The sequence below is a fragment of the Pantherophis guttatus genome, chromosome 6 (assembly GCF_059756535.1).
Source record: "Pantherophis guttatus breed Tessera chromosome 6, ASM5975653v1, whole genome shotgun sequence".
Lineage (NCBI taxonomy): Eukaryota > Metazoa > Chordata > Lepidosauria > Squamata > Colubridae > Pantherophis > Pantherophis guttatus.
In genome coordinates, this window is record NC_142068.1 from 26480137 (window position 1) to 26498631 (window position 18495).

At 37.5% G+C, this 18495-nt stretch overlaps 1 protein-coding gene across 7 annotated transcripts in view; it reads right to left on the reverse strand.

Moving 5' to 3' along the window:
• The window catches only part of ARHGEF26 (Rho guanine nucleotide exchange factor 26), a 53853-nt gene extending 39961 nt beyond the window's left edge, over positions 1–13892 (reverse strand). Inside the window, exons 1-4 of one of the 7 annotated variants that reach the window (XM_034439175.3) lie at positions 13512–13892; positions 9895–10999; positions 6178–6217; positions 3199–3344 (exon numbers count right to left, since the gene is read on the reverse strand). In XM_034439175.3, coding sequence (XP_034295066.1) covers positions 3199–3344; positions 6178–6217; positions 9895–10950 — 1242 coding nt within the window. In that variant the 5' untranslated portion in view covers positions 10951–10999; positions 13512–13892. Of the gene's footprint in view, positions 1–3198; positions 3345–6177; positions 6218–9894; positions 11000–13051; positions 13076–13395 lie in introns of those variants that run through there. The other 6 variants (XM_034439182.3, XM_034439179.3, XM_087872567.1 and 3 more) reach the window with 6 other exon arrangements.
• Between the last annotated feature and the right edge of the window lie 4603 nt (positions 13893–18495).

Here is an 18495-nt window from a genome sequence, read left to right on the forward strand (position 1 = left end):
TTAGCAACAGATTCATTGGTTGTGAGCTCTGTGCCTTGCTTTTTTTCAGCCTCTCAAATGGAGGTTTCAGAAACTTTTTTCAGCCTCTGAAACCTCCATTTCAGAGGCTGGGCAGTACTACATTCAGACTATAAGATGCACCCAGATTTTCACCCTCTTTTTGGGGGTAAAAAGGTGTGTCTTATACTCCGAAAAATATGGTAAGCAGCTAACAACATCACTTAAGCAATTAATCAAATTGTACTTGTAAGTGCAGCTAACTTCAGAACACAAAAAATATATAATTTTGATGTCTTACAGATTTAAGATTTTTTAAAATTATTTCCTTATCTATGAAACTGCAGGAAGATAGTTATATCACAGAGGTGATTTTCATTATGCATTATCCATTCATATTGCTCTGATAATTCTGAAGCTGCTGATCTCAAGTGGGCAAGGGACTAGTGACATGATTATTTTTTTGCAACAGCTCTACATGACCCCCTATAGAATGGTTATGAGAAGCAACCACATGGAAGCAATAATCGGACTGCTAAGATAATGGCCAAATTTGGATGTTCATACTATAATTTAAGTTCCCTGCAATGAACCATTTAGCTGATTCAGTCCATCTTCTCTTCTAATCCAGCAGAGAACACAGTGGGAAATTAACAGCACAGCACAGTTGGTTGTTCTGACTGCAATAGGTCAAACTTTGAGTAGTTAATGAAAACAACCTTTTAGAGCAGTTGATAAAATAATAAAGAGAGGGTTTTTTGCTTGCTTTTAAACTATGCAAATTACGTTCTATACCTGATTTAGTTGAAATCCAATTCAATCATACTGTTTCAGAAAGATTTAAGAAATATTCATTCACAGTGAATCTTTTGGTTGTTATATTTGAACTCTCTGAAAATTTTTAATAGTTTAGAATTTGGAAGAATACAACATCTGTCCAGGTGTCAGCTGAATGTATAAAAAGCTGGGCATATAGAAATACACAGAAAAATATGCCCTGCCCTTGGGCTTTTCCTGCTCTTCGTGCACTTCTCTACATCTCTTTAAAAAATTGTTACTTACATTGGTTTGATCCGAAACAAATATATGTAGTTCTCGCTTAATAATCACAATTGTGACAAAATCAGTCACCAAGCAAAGATGTCACATGATCTCTTTGCTCAATGACTACAATACTGGCTCTGCTAGTTGTTGTTGCTAAGCAATTGTGCAGGTAATTAAGTGGAAGGAGTGCCAGGAAAGAAAACACCACGGGAGGCACAGGAAGCTTGGCACAGGCTATGTGTGAGTTGGCAGGGTGCTGAAGTGCAACACAAGGTTGCCACTTCCTGGGAAGTCCAGGCCTGCTCCCCACCAGCCCACCATTCAAACAATTGTGATAATAATGGCTGCTCTCACAGTACTTTAGAACGACTACTTGTGAGAAGGAGATTGGCAGGTGGCAGAAGTTGCAGCACACCTGTGGTTGTAAGGGTAGACAGACTGCCAAGTATCCAAATTTTCATCACATGGCCACAGAGGTGCTGCAATAGTTGCAATTTCTGGTAACAGCCATTAAGTCCACATTCTGGATAGAGGCGACTATCAAGAGGGGGAGGAATATGACACCACCTCTGTCTATAGCAATGCAGTCCTTTCAGCAGTTCAAAGAAAGTTCCACAACCATTTGCACTATGATTCAGGTGATCAGGAGGGCATAAATAAACTTCCAAGTGGCCTCAACAGCTCTGAGAGAGTGCTAAATTAACAACCAGATGACTGCAAGAAAATATAATCCTTCCATTTCCCACCTCCACCCCCACCATTCAAACAGAATTGATGAAGCTTCTCAGATGAGAAGTGAAACGTCTTCTCCCTCAAAGAAAAGAACATAATCCAGTTGCCTTTTGAAAAAAGCACCTTTGAGTTATTAAGTCCATTCATTCAGCGCCGTTAAAAATTCAAAGAGTTACTGAACAAATAGTCCTTAAACAGTAACCACCTGTACATCTCTCCATAGAATGAAGGACAATAAGGAAAGAGTCCTCAGAGAAAGCAATATCCAAATCTCTACCAAAAAAGTTAGGATTGTAGTTTGACCAGTTTGAAAGAAGTCCCAATGGTTCCTTGATAATACAACAGTGAAATGGAACTGAGGGGACAGGGAAAGAGGACAGCTTTAAAAGAGACTACTCTTTAAAGATATATTACAAGCAAAGCTTTGTAGGGAGGCAGTCCAGTGGTGGGATTCAAATTATTTTTACTACTGATTCTGTGGGCGTGGCATGGCTTGGTGTGTGGGACAGGGGAAGGATACTGTAAAATCTCCATTCCCTCTCCACTCCAGGGGAAAGTTACTGCAAAATCCCTATTTCCTTCTGATCAGCTGGGACTCGGGAGGCAGAGAATAGATGGGGGCGGGGCCAGAGCTGGTATTTACCGGTTCTCCGAACTATTCAAAATTTCCGCTACTGGTTCTCCAGAACTGGTCAGAACCTGCTGAAACCCACCTTGCTTGCCTCATCATTTATAGTAGAAGAACATTGCTCAGTTGCTCTTTCTTCATGTTTTGTATTTTTATTTTTTATGTATTGGTGTACTGTTCGCTCCATAAATTCTGTGTAGCTTATAGACAATACAAATAAAACCTATCCAATTAATAAATTGGACAATTAAATAGCTAACCCATATTGTTTTATCAACCACATGTGAAGATCTTCCAAAAGCTCTGTGGAAAGATCCAGATTTTACTGGTTTCCTAAGTTGTAGAAGGAACGAATCATCCTGACCACGCTCCATATGCTTATTTTATTAAGAATGAATCAAAGGCTCTCCTTTCCATAAAATAATAGTTTGTTTCTAATTGTTTCTTGAGGACTTCACCCAGTTAGTTTGCTTTAAAAATCTGAATGAATCAAAGAGAGGAATGCAGATGTAGCAGCCTCTACATCAGTGTTTCTCAACCTTGGAAGCTTGAAGATGGGTGGACTTCAACTCCCAGAATCTTCAAGCTACCAAGGTTGAGAAACACTGCTCTACATCTCTTTGCCAATTACAACTATTGAATAGTATCTGCATGTTCATAAACATTTTGCTTTGGGAGGTAATTGAGCGTAAAGGCAGGCTGTAAATATTCACATTGGCTGGTAAAAAAACTTGCTTATAAACACCATTGGTTTCCAATTTGAACTTTGAGGTACTTATTAATATTACGACACTTACTGCAGACAGTTGACTCCATGTCGATCTTAGAGGTTTGTATTGAATAACTATTTTTTCATCTGACTTGTGTTCTTTTGATTCTACGTCTTCATCGGAATCTATATCCAAAGCTTTTTCTTTATAATTTTGATACAACACTGCATTTTCTGCAATAACAAAAAAGGAAAATGATTTGAGATGCTTTTAGACTATTTAATTATAATAATTTTCTCTTAGACAGCTAGTTTTGTTCAGAACAGACACTGGGCAAGCATATTATAAATTACAGGAACATCAGGTCAGCCAAATTCAGAAAGGAAAAACAAGACAGAACCTATTTTATTCTTCCCCATCCTGTGGATGATTGAATACAAAGGGTTCTTATGAAAGTTGGATGATTTATCTTCTTAGCAAAGTATGCAAGCAAGGTATAAAATCATTTGAAACTTTAAACAAAATCAATTAGCTTGTAATTACCCTGTTTCCCTGAAAATAAGACATCCCCTGATAAGAAGCCCAATCGGGCTTTTGAGCACATGCACTAAAATAAGCCTCCCCCTGAAAATAAGCCCTCCCCAAAAATATATAAATGCAGAGCTGGAATCAGGTAAGACCGCAAGAGGAGCCCATCTTGCTCCACATGCCCCAAAATAATAAGACTTCCTCAAAAATAAGGCCAAGCGCTTATTTTGGGGTTCAAAAAAATATAAGACAGGGTCTTATTTTCGGGGAAACACGTATAATTGCAAATGCCAAGCTAAAGTCTATTTAGCAACATCTTAGAGTTTAGTACTAAATATTGGGTTTTTTTTTCTCATGCCTATTAAAATGTCAATCAAATCACTCCATACTTTATCATGTTGCATAAATTATACCTGATCTGATGTTTATATTTCTTTTACCTTTTAAATACTAAATACAAATTACCCTAATAAGATTCAGGAAATTGATAATATATGAGCAACATGTTATAATAATAATAATAACAACAACAACAACAACAACAACAACAACAACAACAACAATAATAATAATAATAATAATTTTATTTCTATACCGCCCTTCTCCCGAAGGACTCAGGGCGGTGTACAGCCTATTTAAAAACAGAATAAACATCAATTTAAATAATTTAAAAGTATTAAATAAATTTGGCTTAATTTAAAACCCCAAAAATTTAAAACATCCAATTTAAAATTATGTTGCTAACCCAGCCTGGCGGAACAATAGGGTCTTGAGTGTGCAGCAAAATACCCGGAGGTCAGAAATCTTACGAATTTCCGGGGCCACAGTAAAGCCACAGTAGTACCGTACATTATTATATGTAAAAGACTTGACCTAAGTATCTGAAGTTTCAATCAGAAACCCCAGATAGCCCTATTTCAGTCTTTACATTCCAGAGAAATGACAAATAATTAATGCAGTTTTAAAATAGACACATAATCAGTTAAGAGACCTAAGAAGTCAACAATAAGATGACTTTGTGAAAGTAGGCTGAACTATGTTTCAATTCTTCCTAGATGTGAATCTTATGATTATTTATTGAATTCTATAGAGTTAGTTCTATATATATACATGCATTGGATCAAACCTATCAAGTCTGCTTTCCTGTTGTTAATACTCTTGGAGTACGGGAAGAGTAACTGGACTTGACCCCTGCTTTCAATTTATCATGTTACTTTTCAACTGTTCTTCAAATTACAACTTGGACTGAAAGCCTAAGATTTTTAAAATATAGTATAAATAAATAAACTACACTGGTAATAACAAAATGTGAGGATGCCACCGAAAGTATGAAAAATATTAAAAATTGCAATATGTTAAACCAGCAGCATATGTAGATCAAATCAAGTCTTTATTATGGTCATAGACCAGCATAAAGCAGTATATGTAGATTGTGGCTAAAAAATGAAGCAGTCTCAAATTAAGAAATATGAGGCATTGAATGAACAAAGGCAACTGCTTGATGAGAGAACTTGAATAATGTAAAAAAGAGAAAATTATGAATTAAAAAATTCGCAGACATCTGAAATGCAAATAACCAACAAACAAACCAAAGTGTTGCCTACAAGTGATAAAAATTTGTACTGGTAAACAGGGGTGGACTTCAAAAATTTTAGCAAGGGGTTCTCTGCCCAGTTGCTGGGTGGGCGTGGCCATGGTGGGCATGGCCTAGTCGGCCTCCTGCACCATGGTGGGGCACGTTTTTGCCCTCCCCAGGCTCCAGAGGTTTTCCTTGAGCCTCCGGGACGGCGAAAACAGTCTCTCCAGGCTCTGGAGGATGGACGGGGCCTGTTTCCAGCCTTCCTGAACTTCCGGTAGGCCCGTTTTTCGCCCTCCCCGAGCCTCCGCGCATGCCCTGCACTTACCTGCTTCCAAAACAGGCCGTGTGGGGACTCCTGGGAGGGGGTGGGGGTGGGTGGGGCCAGCCAGGAGTGGGATTTGGGGGTTCTCCGAACTGCACAGAATCTTAGCTAGAGGTTCTCCCGAACCCCTGCGAACCCCCAGTAGCCCACCCCTGCCAGTAAATTATAGCCAAGAAGTAACTATGATAACAACAATAACAAAAAAAAATCACAATACCTATGAGGCCAGATGGTAAACTCTTGTAAATAAGACATAACTGAAGCTTTTATAGCCATTATAACAAGATTAATACCTTGCATTTCCTCACTATCATTAACTACACAATATGACAAATTGTAACTATTCTTTGCAATAGGAAGTTTCCTTCTCCTGTTTTACTCTACTTGAATACATTATAAAGTTGGTCCTGACATTCTCCTATCCATGATATCAGCGGAAGAACCTACTGGATATTGCAATAATAATGCTACTTTATATTTGCTGCAATGACTTTGGTTTTGTTTTCCCTTACCCTGTTAATATAAACAGAATAATCTATACCTTTGACCCAAACTTTGCTTTGCAGTGTAACCTGGTTCCACTTCTTTCCACAATATATCATTAAAAATAAGTACAGTATACTCAAGCAGCTCTTACCTTGTCCATCAAATGTCCCTTGTCCTTTTAGCATTTTCTTCTATAATATTTCAAAAAGAAAATAGAGAAGGGAAAGGAGAAACTGGTGAAAATAGGAATGCCTGGTGCATTGCATAAGAATGAATGAATTTCGAATGTTTTCCATAACATATTTAAATCATTAGTAAGTTAGGATAGTAGCCATCTTCCAGGAGATCTACAACTTTGGTACAGTTCTGATTCTGAACCAGAACTTTCCAAACCCATTTACAAAATAAAACCACTCTTAGAATCACTGTCTCTCCTGAAATTAGAGGAATGTTTAAAAATAACAGACTTTTAACATGTATAATATCAGTGATGTTTTCGCTGAAGAAGTTTTAAATTCTTCGTTAAAGTATGAAATGGTTCACTGTGGTTAAATGTAATAAAATGCATAGCAGCATTTGGCTAAAAAAAGAAAAGCCAGACTTTTTTCCCCCTATTTATCCTAAAAAAAAACCCTCTAGTTCTATAGAAAATTACTAAGAATTCCACACCAGATTTTATCTAAATTTCTATTTTTTTCAAGATTTTTAAAGCATTTTCTTTTAGACTTTGTATATATTCCACCACAGATAATGTCTTCACATTTGGTAATGAGTCTAGGGAGTTGGATTAAAATTTGTATACATGTAACAGGACTGACATAAACAGACTTTCTTATTCCACCCCCACCTAGCAGATGCTCCCAGAGTTACATAAAAGATCAAAAATAACAGGTCAGATGAAGGCTGGATTGACAGAAACACCTCTTGCATCACAATTTACCTCATTCAGCTTCAACATGATAGAAGAATTGAAATGAAAAGAACAGGATATAATAGCCATGATCTGTTAGTTAAATGACTAGCTAAGTTTATGCATCTTGCTAAGAGATAATCATAACTTGCAAAACACAATGGCTGGCCTGCACAACACATTAAGCTAAAACTAAACAAACCACACAGTGGCTCAGAGATACTAAAAGAAAATCCTAACATTCCTCAGATGATATCTACATTCCAAAATGGAATTTTAAAAAAGAAATCTTCAAATTCTTTGGTTTTTTTAATAGTTTAATGCATACATTCCTGCATAAAATCTCTAAAGTCCCAGGTGGTGGTTACATTTGACATTTAAAAAAAATATACCTTGGGGCCTAGAAAAAGCCCGGACTGTAAATAAAAAAAAACATGTTGCTTTTAGTAAAGTCAAGATTAGCGAATTTATACACAACAAATCCAGTAAAAAAAACCTGTGCCAAACAACAATAGCACTTAAACTTATATACCGCTTTACAGTGCTTTACAGCTTTCTCTAAGTGGTTTATAGTTAGTATATTGCCTCGAGCAATCTGGGTCCTCCTTTTACCGACCTCAGAAGGATGGAAGGCTAAGTCAACCTTATACATTGTATATGTGTTGAACTCTGTAATTGATTTATACAAATGTTTCCTTTGCACAAATTATTTGACTTTGAATTTCTGGGAAATTTAACTTTTCTTTATGCAAAAGGTTCTACATGAATAGATAGCAAGAAACCCTGTCAGTTTCTTTTGACTAATATGAGTTAAGATTCCAAAAAAACTGATTTGTAAGGTATCTATCCCCTTAATACAATTATCTGAAAGGAAAACTCAACTCCAAATAATGCTTTCAAATACACATGTAATCTGCACAAAAAGTTTGTGAAGAATGAATTCATTAGCTTGCATCTTTGCATCCTGCTCTTCCAGTTTGTCAGTTCCATGATTGTCCTAAATAAAATTAATATAATCTCTATAAAGTGGGTTAATCTTGAAGTATAACTGAAGCGCATTGTTACATAAGCAATATTTCCACCAAAGCTATAGAGATATTTACAACTAGGGAATAATTAGCACCATAAATATAATAACCAAAAAAATATAGCAATAGCACTTAGATTTATATACCCCTTCACAGTGCTTTTACAGCCCTCTTTAAGGGGTTTACAGAGTCAGCATATTGCCCGAACAATCTGGGTCCTCAGCCTCAGAAGGATGGAAGGCTGAGTCAACCTTGAGCCTGGTGAGATTTGAACTGCCAAATTTCAGGCAGCCGGCAGGCAGCAGAAATAGCCTGCAGTACTGCACTCTAACCACTGCTCCACTGTGGCTCATAATCCCAAATCTTTTATCAAGACATATTGACATAATCTGGAACAATCGTGTTTACCATCTCAATGTCATAAATCTGAGCATCTGAATAGAAATTTATCAAAAGTAATCTCATTCTCATACATATAAACATTTTAGGTTGCCAGTCTGGAGCAAATCAATGTATGAGTCTGCTTTTTTCTGAGATAAGAGTGAGGCACATGGCTTGCCTCTGATCCTAATAAGAGCTAGAGTACCTAAAGGGTCACAGAAAGTCACTGCTCTCAACAAGTCAGTTTATTTCTGCACTGAACAATGCTCCACACTAACCAAGTTCTGAACACAAAGAGGAAAAAATCTCTCAGACAAAATACCTCATCCTATATGAATGTCATAGGGATAAATTTTTGGATAGCAATAAGAGCACTCGATGAATAAAGAACTCACTGTGATGTTCCAACCATGCAGTTTGAATTAATTTCCCACTTAACAGAGTAAATAAAGGATTATCACAGATAATGAAAAGTGGGGGATGAATTGTATAAAGACTTAAAAATATGTACATTTTAAGAAAAGTAACACACTGAATTATTAAGTTTTTTTTCCTAAATGGATAAGATTACATATAATAACAAAGGGTCTGTTCAGGAAGATTTCAAAGATTCATTTGGTGATAGGACCAGGGGTGAAATCCAGCAGGTTCTGGAGAACTGGTAGCGGAAACTTTGAGTAGTTCGGAGAACTGGCAAATACCACCTCTGGCTGGTCCCAGAGTGGGGTGGGAATGGAGATTTTGCAATATGGTTCCCCCAGGAGTGGGGAGGGAATGGGGATTTTTCAGTATCCTTCCCCTGGAGTGGGGTGGGAATGGAGATGTTGCAGTATCCTTCCCCTGCCATGCCCAAGCCATACCCACCAAGCAGGGTGGATAAAAATCAATGATTTTTAAAAAAAATAAATAAAAAAAAATCAGATTTTTTTTAATTTAAATTGGATTTTTTTAATTTAAATTGGATTTTTTTGATTTTTATCGAATTTATTTTAATAAAAAACTTTTGGGTAAAAATCTATTGTAAGATAGTTTTCTATTTAAGATACATAAATAATTTATTTTATTCAGCATGAAATGGAGCTTAGTTATGTAGCATGAGGCTGTATATTCTGCAACACTGGGACTATTGGTGAGTCAACAGTGGGTCAAAGGAGTAGCAGAGATGACAGTTGCTCTTTAAAAATTATGATTTAAATCGAGTTGATTTAAATCAAGCCTTTTTACTAGTGATTTAAATCATGATTTAAATTGTGATTTAAATCAACTCGATTTAAATCAAATCCACCGTGCCACCAAGCCATGCCCACAGAAATGCTATTAAAAAAAATTGAATTTCACCACTGGATAAGACTGTTATCACTCAATTGCAACGAATATTTCCTTTCTTATCCTTAAACCTGTAAGATTTCCCACATTTCCCCCTATTAATCTATGGTTAAAATACTATCCTGATCTTTCAGCATAAAAACTAAAACAGCAAATGTTCAAAATAAGCCAATCTGTACTACCAATGACTGTAAACTATTAACAATTTCACTTATTTACTTACCTTTATTCTTCCTAAACTAGAGAATTTCTCTTTATCTTCTATGACTGCCTTCAGCCCTAGCTGAGACAGTTTGCTTTTCATTTTAATATTGGCAATGCCATCAAAGTCAATACCACTCACAACAGCTCGTCGGTATGAAGTAGACCTCAAGCTACGCTTTAGCATCCCTGGGCTTTCCACATCCCCTTCTGCTTCATCATCTTCACTGGCTACCAAAGGTACATCAAGAGTCTCCACCATGCTGCGTACCTTAAGTACCCTGCTGTTTGGCTCTGAATTCTGACCATTAGCTTTGCCAATTACTCTCGTTTCAGAAGCTAAGCTCTTAGGGATGATCTGCTGTTTCCCCACTTTTAATGCGGCAAGACTATTTGTGCTCAGAGTCACAGATGACCTATCCGATTGGTCGTTCCGATTTGATGGTATTCTTTGCAGAGGCAAATGTGGAATGTCTGAGGGAGCATGCAGGCAAACAGGTTCATTTTCTAAGCTTTTAGGAAATTGACTGGGTTGTAATGCTAAGGCAATGGTTGTGTTATTGTTTGGCAAATGCACAATTTCTGGTGGCGACACTCCAAGGCTTGATGTGAAAACAAGATGTTCCTTCTCAGGACTAAGTGATGCTTGATTAGAAGCCTTCCTCGTGCAAGTTGATTTATTGCTTGCTGAATCTATAGAACCGCTAGAGGTAAAGTTTATAGAATTATTTGAAACCATTTTCAAGATCTGTAGGGGCTGATCAGAAAGTGAAGAAGATAAGATTCTGTGTTCTGGAAACTGAACCTTTCCATTTGGTGCACTTTTACAGGTCAAAAGCAAGGGACCTCTTTGAATAGAGTTGCTGTCCGGAGAATTAATTGTTTCATCAGGTTGCATTAAAGTGAATGTATCTTTGTCTTCCACAGGAAAATCTGTGAAGAGGATCCCAGTGGAACTCTGATAGGACTGTGGTCTAGATTTGTTCTTGGTGTGCAAATGCCCACGATGCGCTGATCTTCTCTTCCACAATGGTGTAATGTTGTTATTGGAAAAGTCTACTTCATTTTGTCCATCCATAACCCAGAACTGAGGTCAATTCAACATCAACACAGGAATGCAATATATCCTATTGCACAACAAAAAAGGAAAAACAAAAACTTAAAATCATTCAGTAGCTACAATCTAATAAATCACCCTTGATGGGGAGAAAAGGTATAGGAGAAAGTGCCTATCATTTCTTAATAAAAAAAGAAAAGAAACTGTCTATCATTTCCAAAGCATATCTACTACTGTTGGAAGACAATTTGACCAGTAGCAGCTGACATAGCTAATGGATACCATTCAAATGCTTCTCAAAAGTACAGAGGAGGAATGGATTAAGTTCTAGATCCTTCTTTTAAATAGTAATTTCCCAGGCCCCATTTATGGAGGATAATTATTTCTCATTCAAATTAAAATATCAAAAAATTGTTTCAGTGTTTTCCATCTTCCCACAGATTCCGATAAAGAATAAAGGAGAAAAATTGTGTTCCATAAAATGAAATAAATGCTTGATGAACACTCTAAGATTTTAGGCCTACAGCTGGTTAGTACACTATACTAATAGTGGACCTATGGAAGCAGAATTTAACATTTAAATAAGTGGGCAGTCTCAACTGTATTCTTACAGTTATTCCAAGCATGATAACATGAAAAGGTTGACTGGTTATATTGTGCCAGAAAAACAATAGAAACTTTTAATTGAAGTTTTTCTGAGACATTTAAAGTAGGCAGTTTCTTATTCTACATGCAGTTAAACAGCGAGGCTGGTTTTTAAATAAAGGGTCTACTGAATTACAGCACAAGAAAACTAGCCAAGAATAATTTAACATAAACCATGGTGGTTCCAGAAGGCAAAGTGAACAAAAAGTAATCATTTGTATTGGATCAACGTCTGTTGATCTACAAGTAAATCATATTCTGCTCTCCAGCTGATAGGCAAATTAAGAACTCTTTATATTTCCTATCACACATAAATTCTGTAGAAAAATATTTTTTTTAAGTTTGAAACCTTGTAGGGTATGTAATAGTTATGCAGACTGGAGCAATTTTTTTCATCAAACCTAATTCCGCTCAACAGCACCAACTAATCCAGATTTCAAATACAATTATGTAAATATTTCAGGGTTATTAAGAAAATAGGTACAATTTGTACAAAGCCTAACAGTGTCTTTGAGAATGGGTGGAGATACCTTAAAATATACCCCAAAATGTACACAAGGAATCCTAAGGAAGTAGCTACTGTATGACAAACCTGTTCCCAAACTGTTTCAACAAAGAATAATGGCATTACATGCTGCAGAGCAGCACAAATTCCACCTCCTTTCCCAGAAAATAAATCCTTCATAAATTTACATTGAAGAAAGCACCAATGAACTCCAGGGTATTCACTTTTGAGCTGACATGTGTAAGATTGCAGTTCAGCAACAAAGTTTATTAAATTGTGCCTCCCTCCAGCAGAATCCCAATCTGATAAGCAGAACTGTACAAAGTCTAGGAATATTTTACAAACTTGTATATTTATTACACAACATTTTAAAAGCAAAAGATAGCGGCAACTAAGATTTTGCTTTTAGACATTTGTTCTACAATACTTAAAAAACAGGGTTTTAGAACTGCATTTTGCTCCAACAGCTCCATGCTCAAGTATGCCTGTTTACTCAACTGCTTAGCCTAAGGCTGAGAAAACCCAGGCCTGTTTTGAGGATAAGACCCCTTCAGCGCCATGGGGACTTGCGGAAAAACATGTATAACATTACAGAGTTAGCACTAAGGAGGTCAATAAATAAGAATTCCAGCATCCCCATTAATCCAACTGTAGGCCATAATACAGTTGCAACCGTGCCAGTACTCCCAGCACTCTTTGATAGTGTTTATGGCACATAATGAAGCACAAGAGGAGGAGGGCGAGAAGCCTTCTGTGCAGGATCCCTCGAATTGAACAGTATCTGAAAAGGAGGATTATGGGGTTTTTTCCCCCCTTTTATCCTTCCAGGACGGCGGCGTAATCCTTCTGAAGCCTTTGAATTAAGCAGACTGCACCTTTAAGAAGAAAATTCTGAACTCGCACTCCTGGCATGAGCACTGGAGTAATTCCTATATTGTGCATTCCTCTGTAACTGCTCGCATACCAGCTTACCGTTCCCCGTTAGCAGTCTTTATAGCACTGACATTATTCCCTCCAGTAGTCTTCTGGAGGAGTGAGTGTGCGTGTGTGAAAGACCCCCCTCCCCCTCCATCAACATGAGAAACTCCTGCGGCTCAGCGATGGAAGCAGCACCGTGTTTACAATCACCAACTCAGCCCTTTAACTACAGCGGCTGCTAGGGAAACTTTCTGCGGGGAAGGGGAGGGGGTCCCGACAGCTTATCTCCCAACTAGGGAAGCCCAGGCGTCTTTCCCGCCAAAATATCAACCGACAGAAGCCACCCCACCCATCCAGGTCAAGTCTAATCCTTCCCCAATTAAACCCAACTAACTCACCACCCCTCATCGGAACCGCACCAAAGGCGGCGGCAAAGGACTTTTGCGAAGCTTCCGAGCTTCGGCGCAGCCAAAAAAAAAACAAAAACAAAAAAAACTTCCCACCGGTTGCTCACCCGCGCGCTCCAGGCGCTCGCTCCGAGCTCGACCTGCTCCTTTTGCCCTCCTGTCCTGTCCCCGCACCGTGCTCGGCCTTCGTCGGAGCCCCGCCCTCGCCAAGGCAAAACCCCACCTTCTCAACTCGACAGGAGGGCGTAATGAAAGCCTGTCGCTGCTGCCGCCTCCTCGCGGGAACTCGGGCGGTTTAGACCCGTGAGTCCCCCCTGAGGTTTCTCAGCCCGTCCCCAAAGAACTTGGGTCTGCTTTGCATGCCAAAACGCAACCCTCCCGTCTGGCTGCGCGATTGACGAAGCCGGGGAAGGGCTTTATAAGGGCGCGTGAAATTGTCCCATCAATCACGCAGCGTTTGGGAATCGGACTCCCCGGTTCTACAGACTGAAGGGGATGGTTTCTAAAAAGGGGCGGAGGAGAAAATAGGGAGCGGGGACTCATTTGAGTTATTTCAGTCAGTGGGACGAACGGAAGTGTCAAGACCGCAATAGACAAAAATATACGACATATTATTAGAGCAAAAGATGCGAGGATCCTGCAGGATCCTTTTAAAAAGGGATCACCTGGATGAGACGTAAAACCAAATCACGCGGTTGGGGTTGTCATAGAATTAAATGAAATAAAGCTTGCCGCCAGGAGCGTATTTAGATGGGGAGAAGCAATTTAGAACTTTGCTTCCTCCTTTATCAACTTATTGATCATTCCAATGAACATGAAGACTTGCACCTTATCCTGGTTCTTGCGCAAACTGAGCTGGTTTTTCTTTAAACAAAAGTATGTTAAACTGTGTTAAGCTGGCCATAGTTTGGGCTGCCAGGTCTAAGTGGCAGATATCCAGATGGCAAAAAAATACGGAAAACTCATGTCATTTTTGCTGTTATCTGGTTGAGGTTTGGAGGTTTGCCACCTGGATATGTTAGTTTATTGTTAGTAATTAGTCAAATGACCATACCAATTAAATTGAGTCAAACCACATGGATTTTGTAGCCCTACTATAAGTTGACTGATTCATGTAATGCTAAAATGTAATAAGCTTTCACAGCATTAAATCAAATAAGCCATATTATGTCATAGGATTTTTAATTATGTTCTGCTGACATGTTAAAGGTGTTGGAACCTAAATGGAGGCCTTGGCTGTTACAACTCATTAAGGACTTGAGCTACACTACCTCACTCAAACATGTGGCTGTGTTCTGTAGCCTCAGTAAAGTATAATCTTGAGCATGCATCAATTTGGAGCTTTTTGCATCTACCCAAATTTTCCAGTCTGATCTAAAGTACCAAACTGGACTCCCCATATAAAATGGGCCTATTCAAAATTAGATTCAACCATTTCAGCGATTCAATTACTAAAACAAAAAAAAGAAAAAAAATCCTAGGAGCTGAGAAATTCTTCCTGTGTTGCCATTTTTGAGCCATGATTTCAGTGGACAAATAGGACAGAAGAAAAGTACTTTGTCAAGCGAGAGAAATCTCTCTGTGTTAAAAAGATCCTGCATGCTTGTGGTGAAGTTAGTCAAATAATTGTCCATTATTACTCTAACCTTTCTACTCATGTGCAGATGTTCCAATATTTAATCCTTAATTCTTATGGAAGAGTTGTGAACCTAAAGGATTGAAGAGGAAAGTGTCCATACAATTCATTGTAGAATTGCCATTGTCCTTTTTTACTATTATTATTAAAAATGTCTGGTATAATGAAGTACAATGAGTACAATGAGACTTTCTTGTTCTTCTGTATCCCCAGCTGCAGTGATTTTTCTGGTCTGTTATCCTTCCGTCATTGCTACCTTCTGCTATCATCTCACAGCATTCCAAATGAAGTTTTATGATGACATCTAGAGAAAGGTCATGATTTTGGATTGTAAATAAGCAGAAGTAATGTTGGCCATCTTTGTCAATTACTAAGCACCAAAGCCTGCAGCTTCAAAGATGTTGCAACCTTTTGAAGGCTTTGGTACATACTGTAATTTTAAGGATCAGAACAAAAACATTTAAAGTAGTAAACATCATTTCTGTGTCATGCAAATTTGCCAAGAGGTTTTTAGATAGCTTCAAGAATTTCAAAGCCGCCTGTATGTAAAATGCATTCATTAGAATTCCTGTAGATCAATCCTTTTCAAACTTGGCAACTTTAAAATATGTAGATTTGCCAACTTCCTTTTCAGAGAAACATTCTACCTCTATTTGTATGCCAGCTAGAAATCAAGCAAGCTAGCAATCAAATAAGTGAGGTTTTCTTTATTATTGTATTTCCATGATGAAAAAAGAAATCACAACTTTTCAGAATTGACAAAGATTACAACTACTGTGTGGTTTGAGTTGATAGGCTTTTCCCTTATGTCTGCTGATAATTTTGTATGCTTATATCAAACTACTGATATGCTCAGGGATCAAGCCATAAAGTAACTCTACTTTAAAACCATGAATATAAAATATAAAAAGATGTACTATGTTTCCTAAGGCTTAGCAAAACTGGAAAAGTATGGATTAATTCTTCTCTAAGAGAAACACTTTTCGAACCAATTTCTTGAATTAATGTAGCCTGTACGGTAAAGTAATATGTACTGATACAACCAATAGCAGCAATCAATATATCAGCTGCACATATGTGCAAAAATCTCTCCCAGCAACTAGAGGAAGCATTCAGAATGAAATGAAACTTCTATTATCGCATTTTCTCTTTTTTAATGTAAAGTGCTTCCCTCACCCAAGGAGAACTAAGGTGACTTCATACATGTTTACTATTTCCTAGATAATAGATTACCAGAACATGTTATGAGCCTTTACACACAGCACTGTGTTCGCACATCACACCATATCACCATGCAATCAGTTTTGGTGATTTATAAAAAGCATTGAAAGATTGTGTAGACCTTTTATTGTTCAATAAAGCTTTGGTAACAAAATTATGGTTTACTGCAAAGTAGGAACCTAGCGGTAATTTCACTGGCCTTTTTTCATCATGGCAACACAGCAATTATGCAATCCATAAATTTTCAAACCAAAATAATTATTCAGGCCAAAATGTAATGCAAACAGGTCCGTATTTAAATTTATACTGTCAGTAGCACATGCATACATTACACCTCAGAACCTTCCTTTATTAGTTATTTTCAGCATCAGTGAAACAGCCTAGCAACCAGAGTTTTGTCCCTATCCCTATGAGTGTGACCTTTGTCAGACTATGATTTACACAGCTTTATCCCACTGTTTTCTAAATCACAAAACCCCAGCAAGGCCAACAAACACAAAGAAGGATAGAGATTGTCAAGACAATGCATTATTATGCCAGCAACATTTTCTACTGCCACCATAAAAATTGAGCCCTGCTAAGGACTACTAATGAGAACAGGCTTTAAGGGGTGACTCTTTCTATTTGTAGCAAAGCTATTTCTCTGTGACCACTTTTTTTTTAAAAAAAAAGTTAATGTGTTTATATGCATGCCATCCTTAATTAATGCCTCTGGAGCAATTTACAGTGTAGTAATTAAAATACATTAATAATCTGAACAACCACCTTTAAAAAGAAGAATAAAAAGCAGTTGTTAAACCATAATAATATTCAGCAGGAAATAAAGCCCAAATGTCATCTCTCATTGCTGGTAAATAAGAAGTAGTGTCAAAGGCCATATAATTATACCATCTATTTCTAAGTACAGGAAAAAGGAAACACTCGTACTAGCAATTTAGATTTAAAATCTGAGCTTTCCCGAAGGATGAATAGGAATGGCATTTCCTTTCATGTTTCCTGTTCCTCTTTCACTGGTCAAGAATGGCAACTAAAGCTAGGAAACAGAAAACTATCTGTAGATCACCAGCAATATTCTGGCGATTTTATCTATTCTGTGCTCTGCCTACTTGGCACACATACAGAACACAATTCTGTTCTGGGAGGTCAGATTTAATTCTGAATAAAGTGAGTTGGCAAAAACCAGGGGTGAAATCCAGCACGTTCTGACAGGTTCTTGAGAACCGTTAGCAGAAATTTTGAGCAGTTCGGAGAATCAGCAAATACTACCTCTGGCTGGCCCCAAAGTGGGGTGGGAATGGAGATTTTGAAATATCCTTCCCCCAGAGTGGGGTGGGAATGGGGATTTTGCAGTATCCTTCCCCTGGAGTGGGGTGGGAATGGATATTTTGCAGTATCCATCCTCTGCCATGCCCACCAAACCACACTACGCCTACCAAGCCACGCCCACAGAACCGGTAGTAAAAAAAATTGTATTTCACCACAGGCAAAAACTCATCTGGTCCCAAGATTATTCTGTATTCTTTTTTAAAAAATATATTTTATTAAACAGTTTTTTTAAAAAAACAAAAACACATATTTACATCTTCTTTTCAACAGTTTTGCATCGGTAATCCATATTTATACATTTTCTCTCTCTCTCTCTTTCTCTTTTTTTTAATTTGATTTATATGCCGCCCTTCTCCAGAGACTTAGGGCGGCTTACAATGTGTTAAGCTTACAATACATTATCTTAATGTATCTTTTATACATATATTTCTAATATATATATATATATATATATATACCATTATATTATATTATATTATTCTGTATTCTAAATTTATCTGTTGCTTTCAAATTGGGATAATGGAAAAATCAAGCATACAGTAGTTCAACATGTTGTCTGGATGATTCCAGATGTAATGTGAAGTTTCTATCATTTTTTGTTTCTTGGGGATCAAGGTTATTTATTTATTAAATAGTTTTATATAGCCACCCAACTCACACATAGGTGAGTCTGATAATAAAATTGCTTGGATAGGAATTGCCAACTTTAGAGAAAGAAGGCCTAGTTTGAGTGCCTCCATATATTTTATTTGGATCACTGTAACATGCTCGACATGATTTGTAGGCCACCACTATATGAAAACATTCCATCCATTATTTTATTTTTATTTTTGTTTGGATACCCTTCATAACAAATATTACAACTTCACTGATTTTCAATTAATTTTAAGACATAACTAAACATGCAG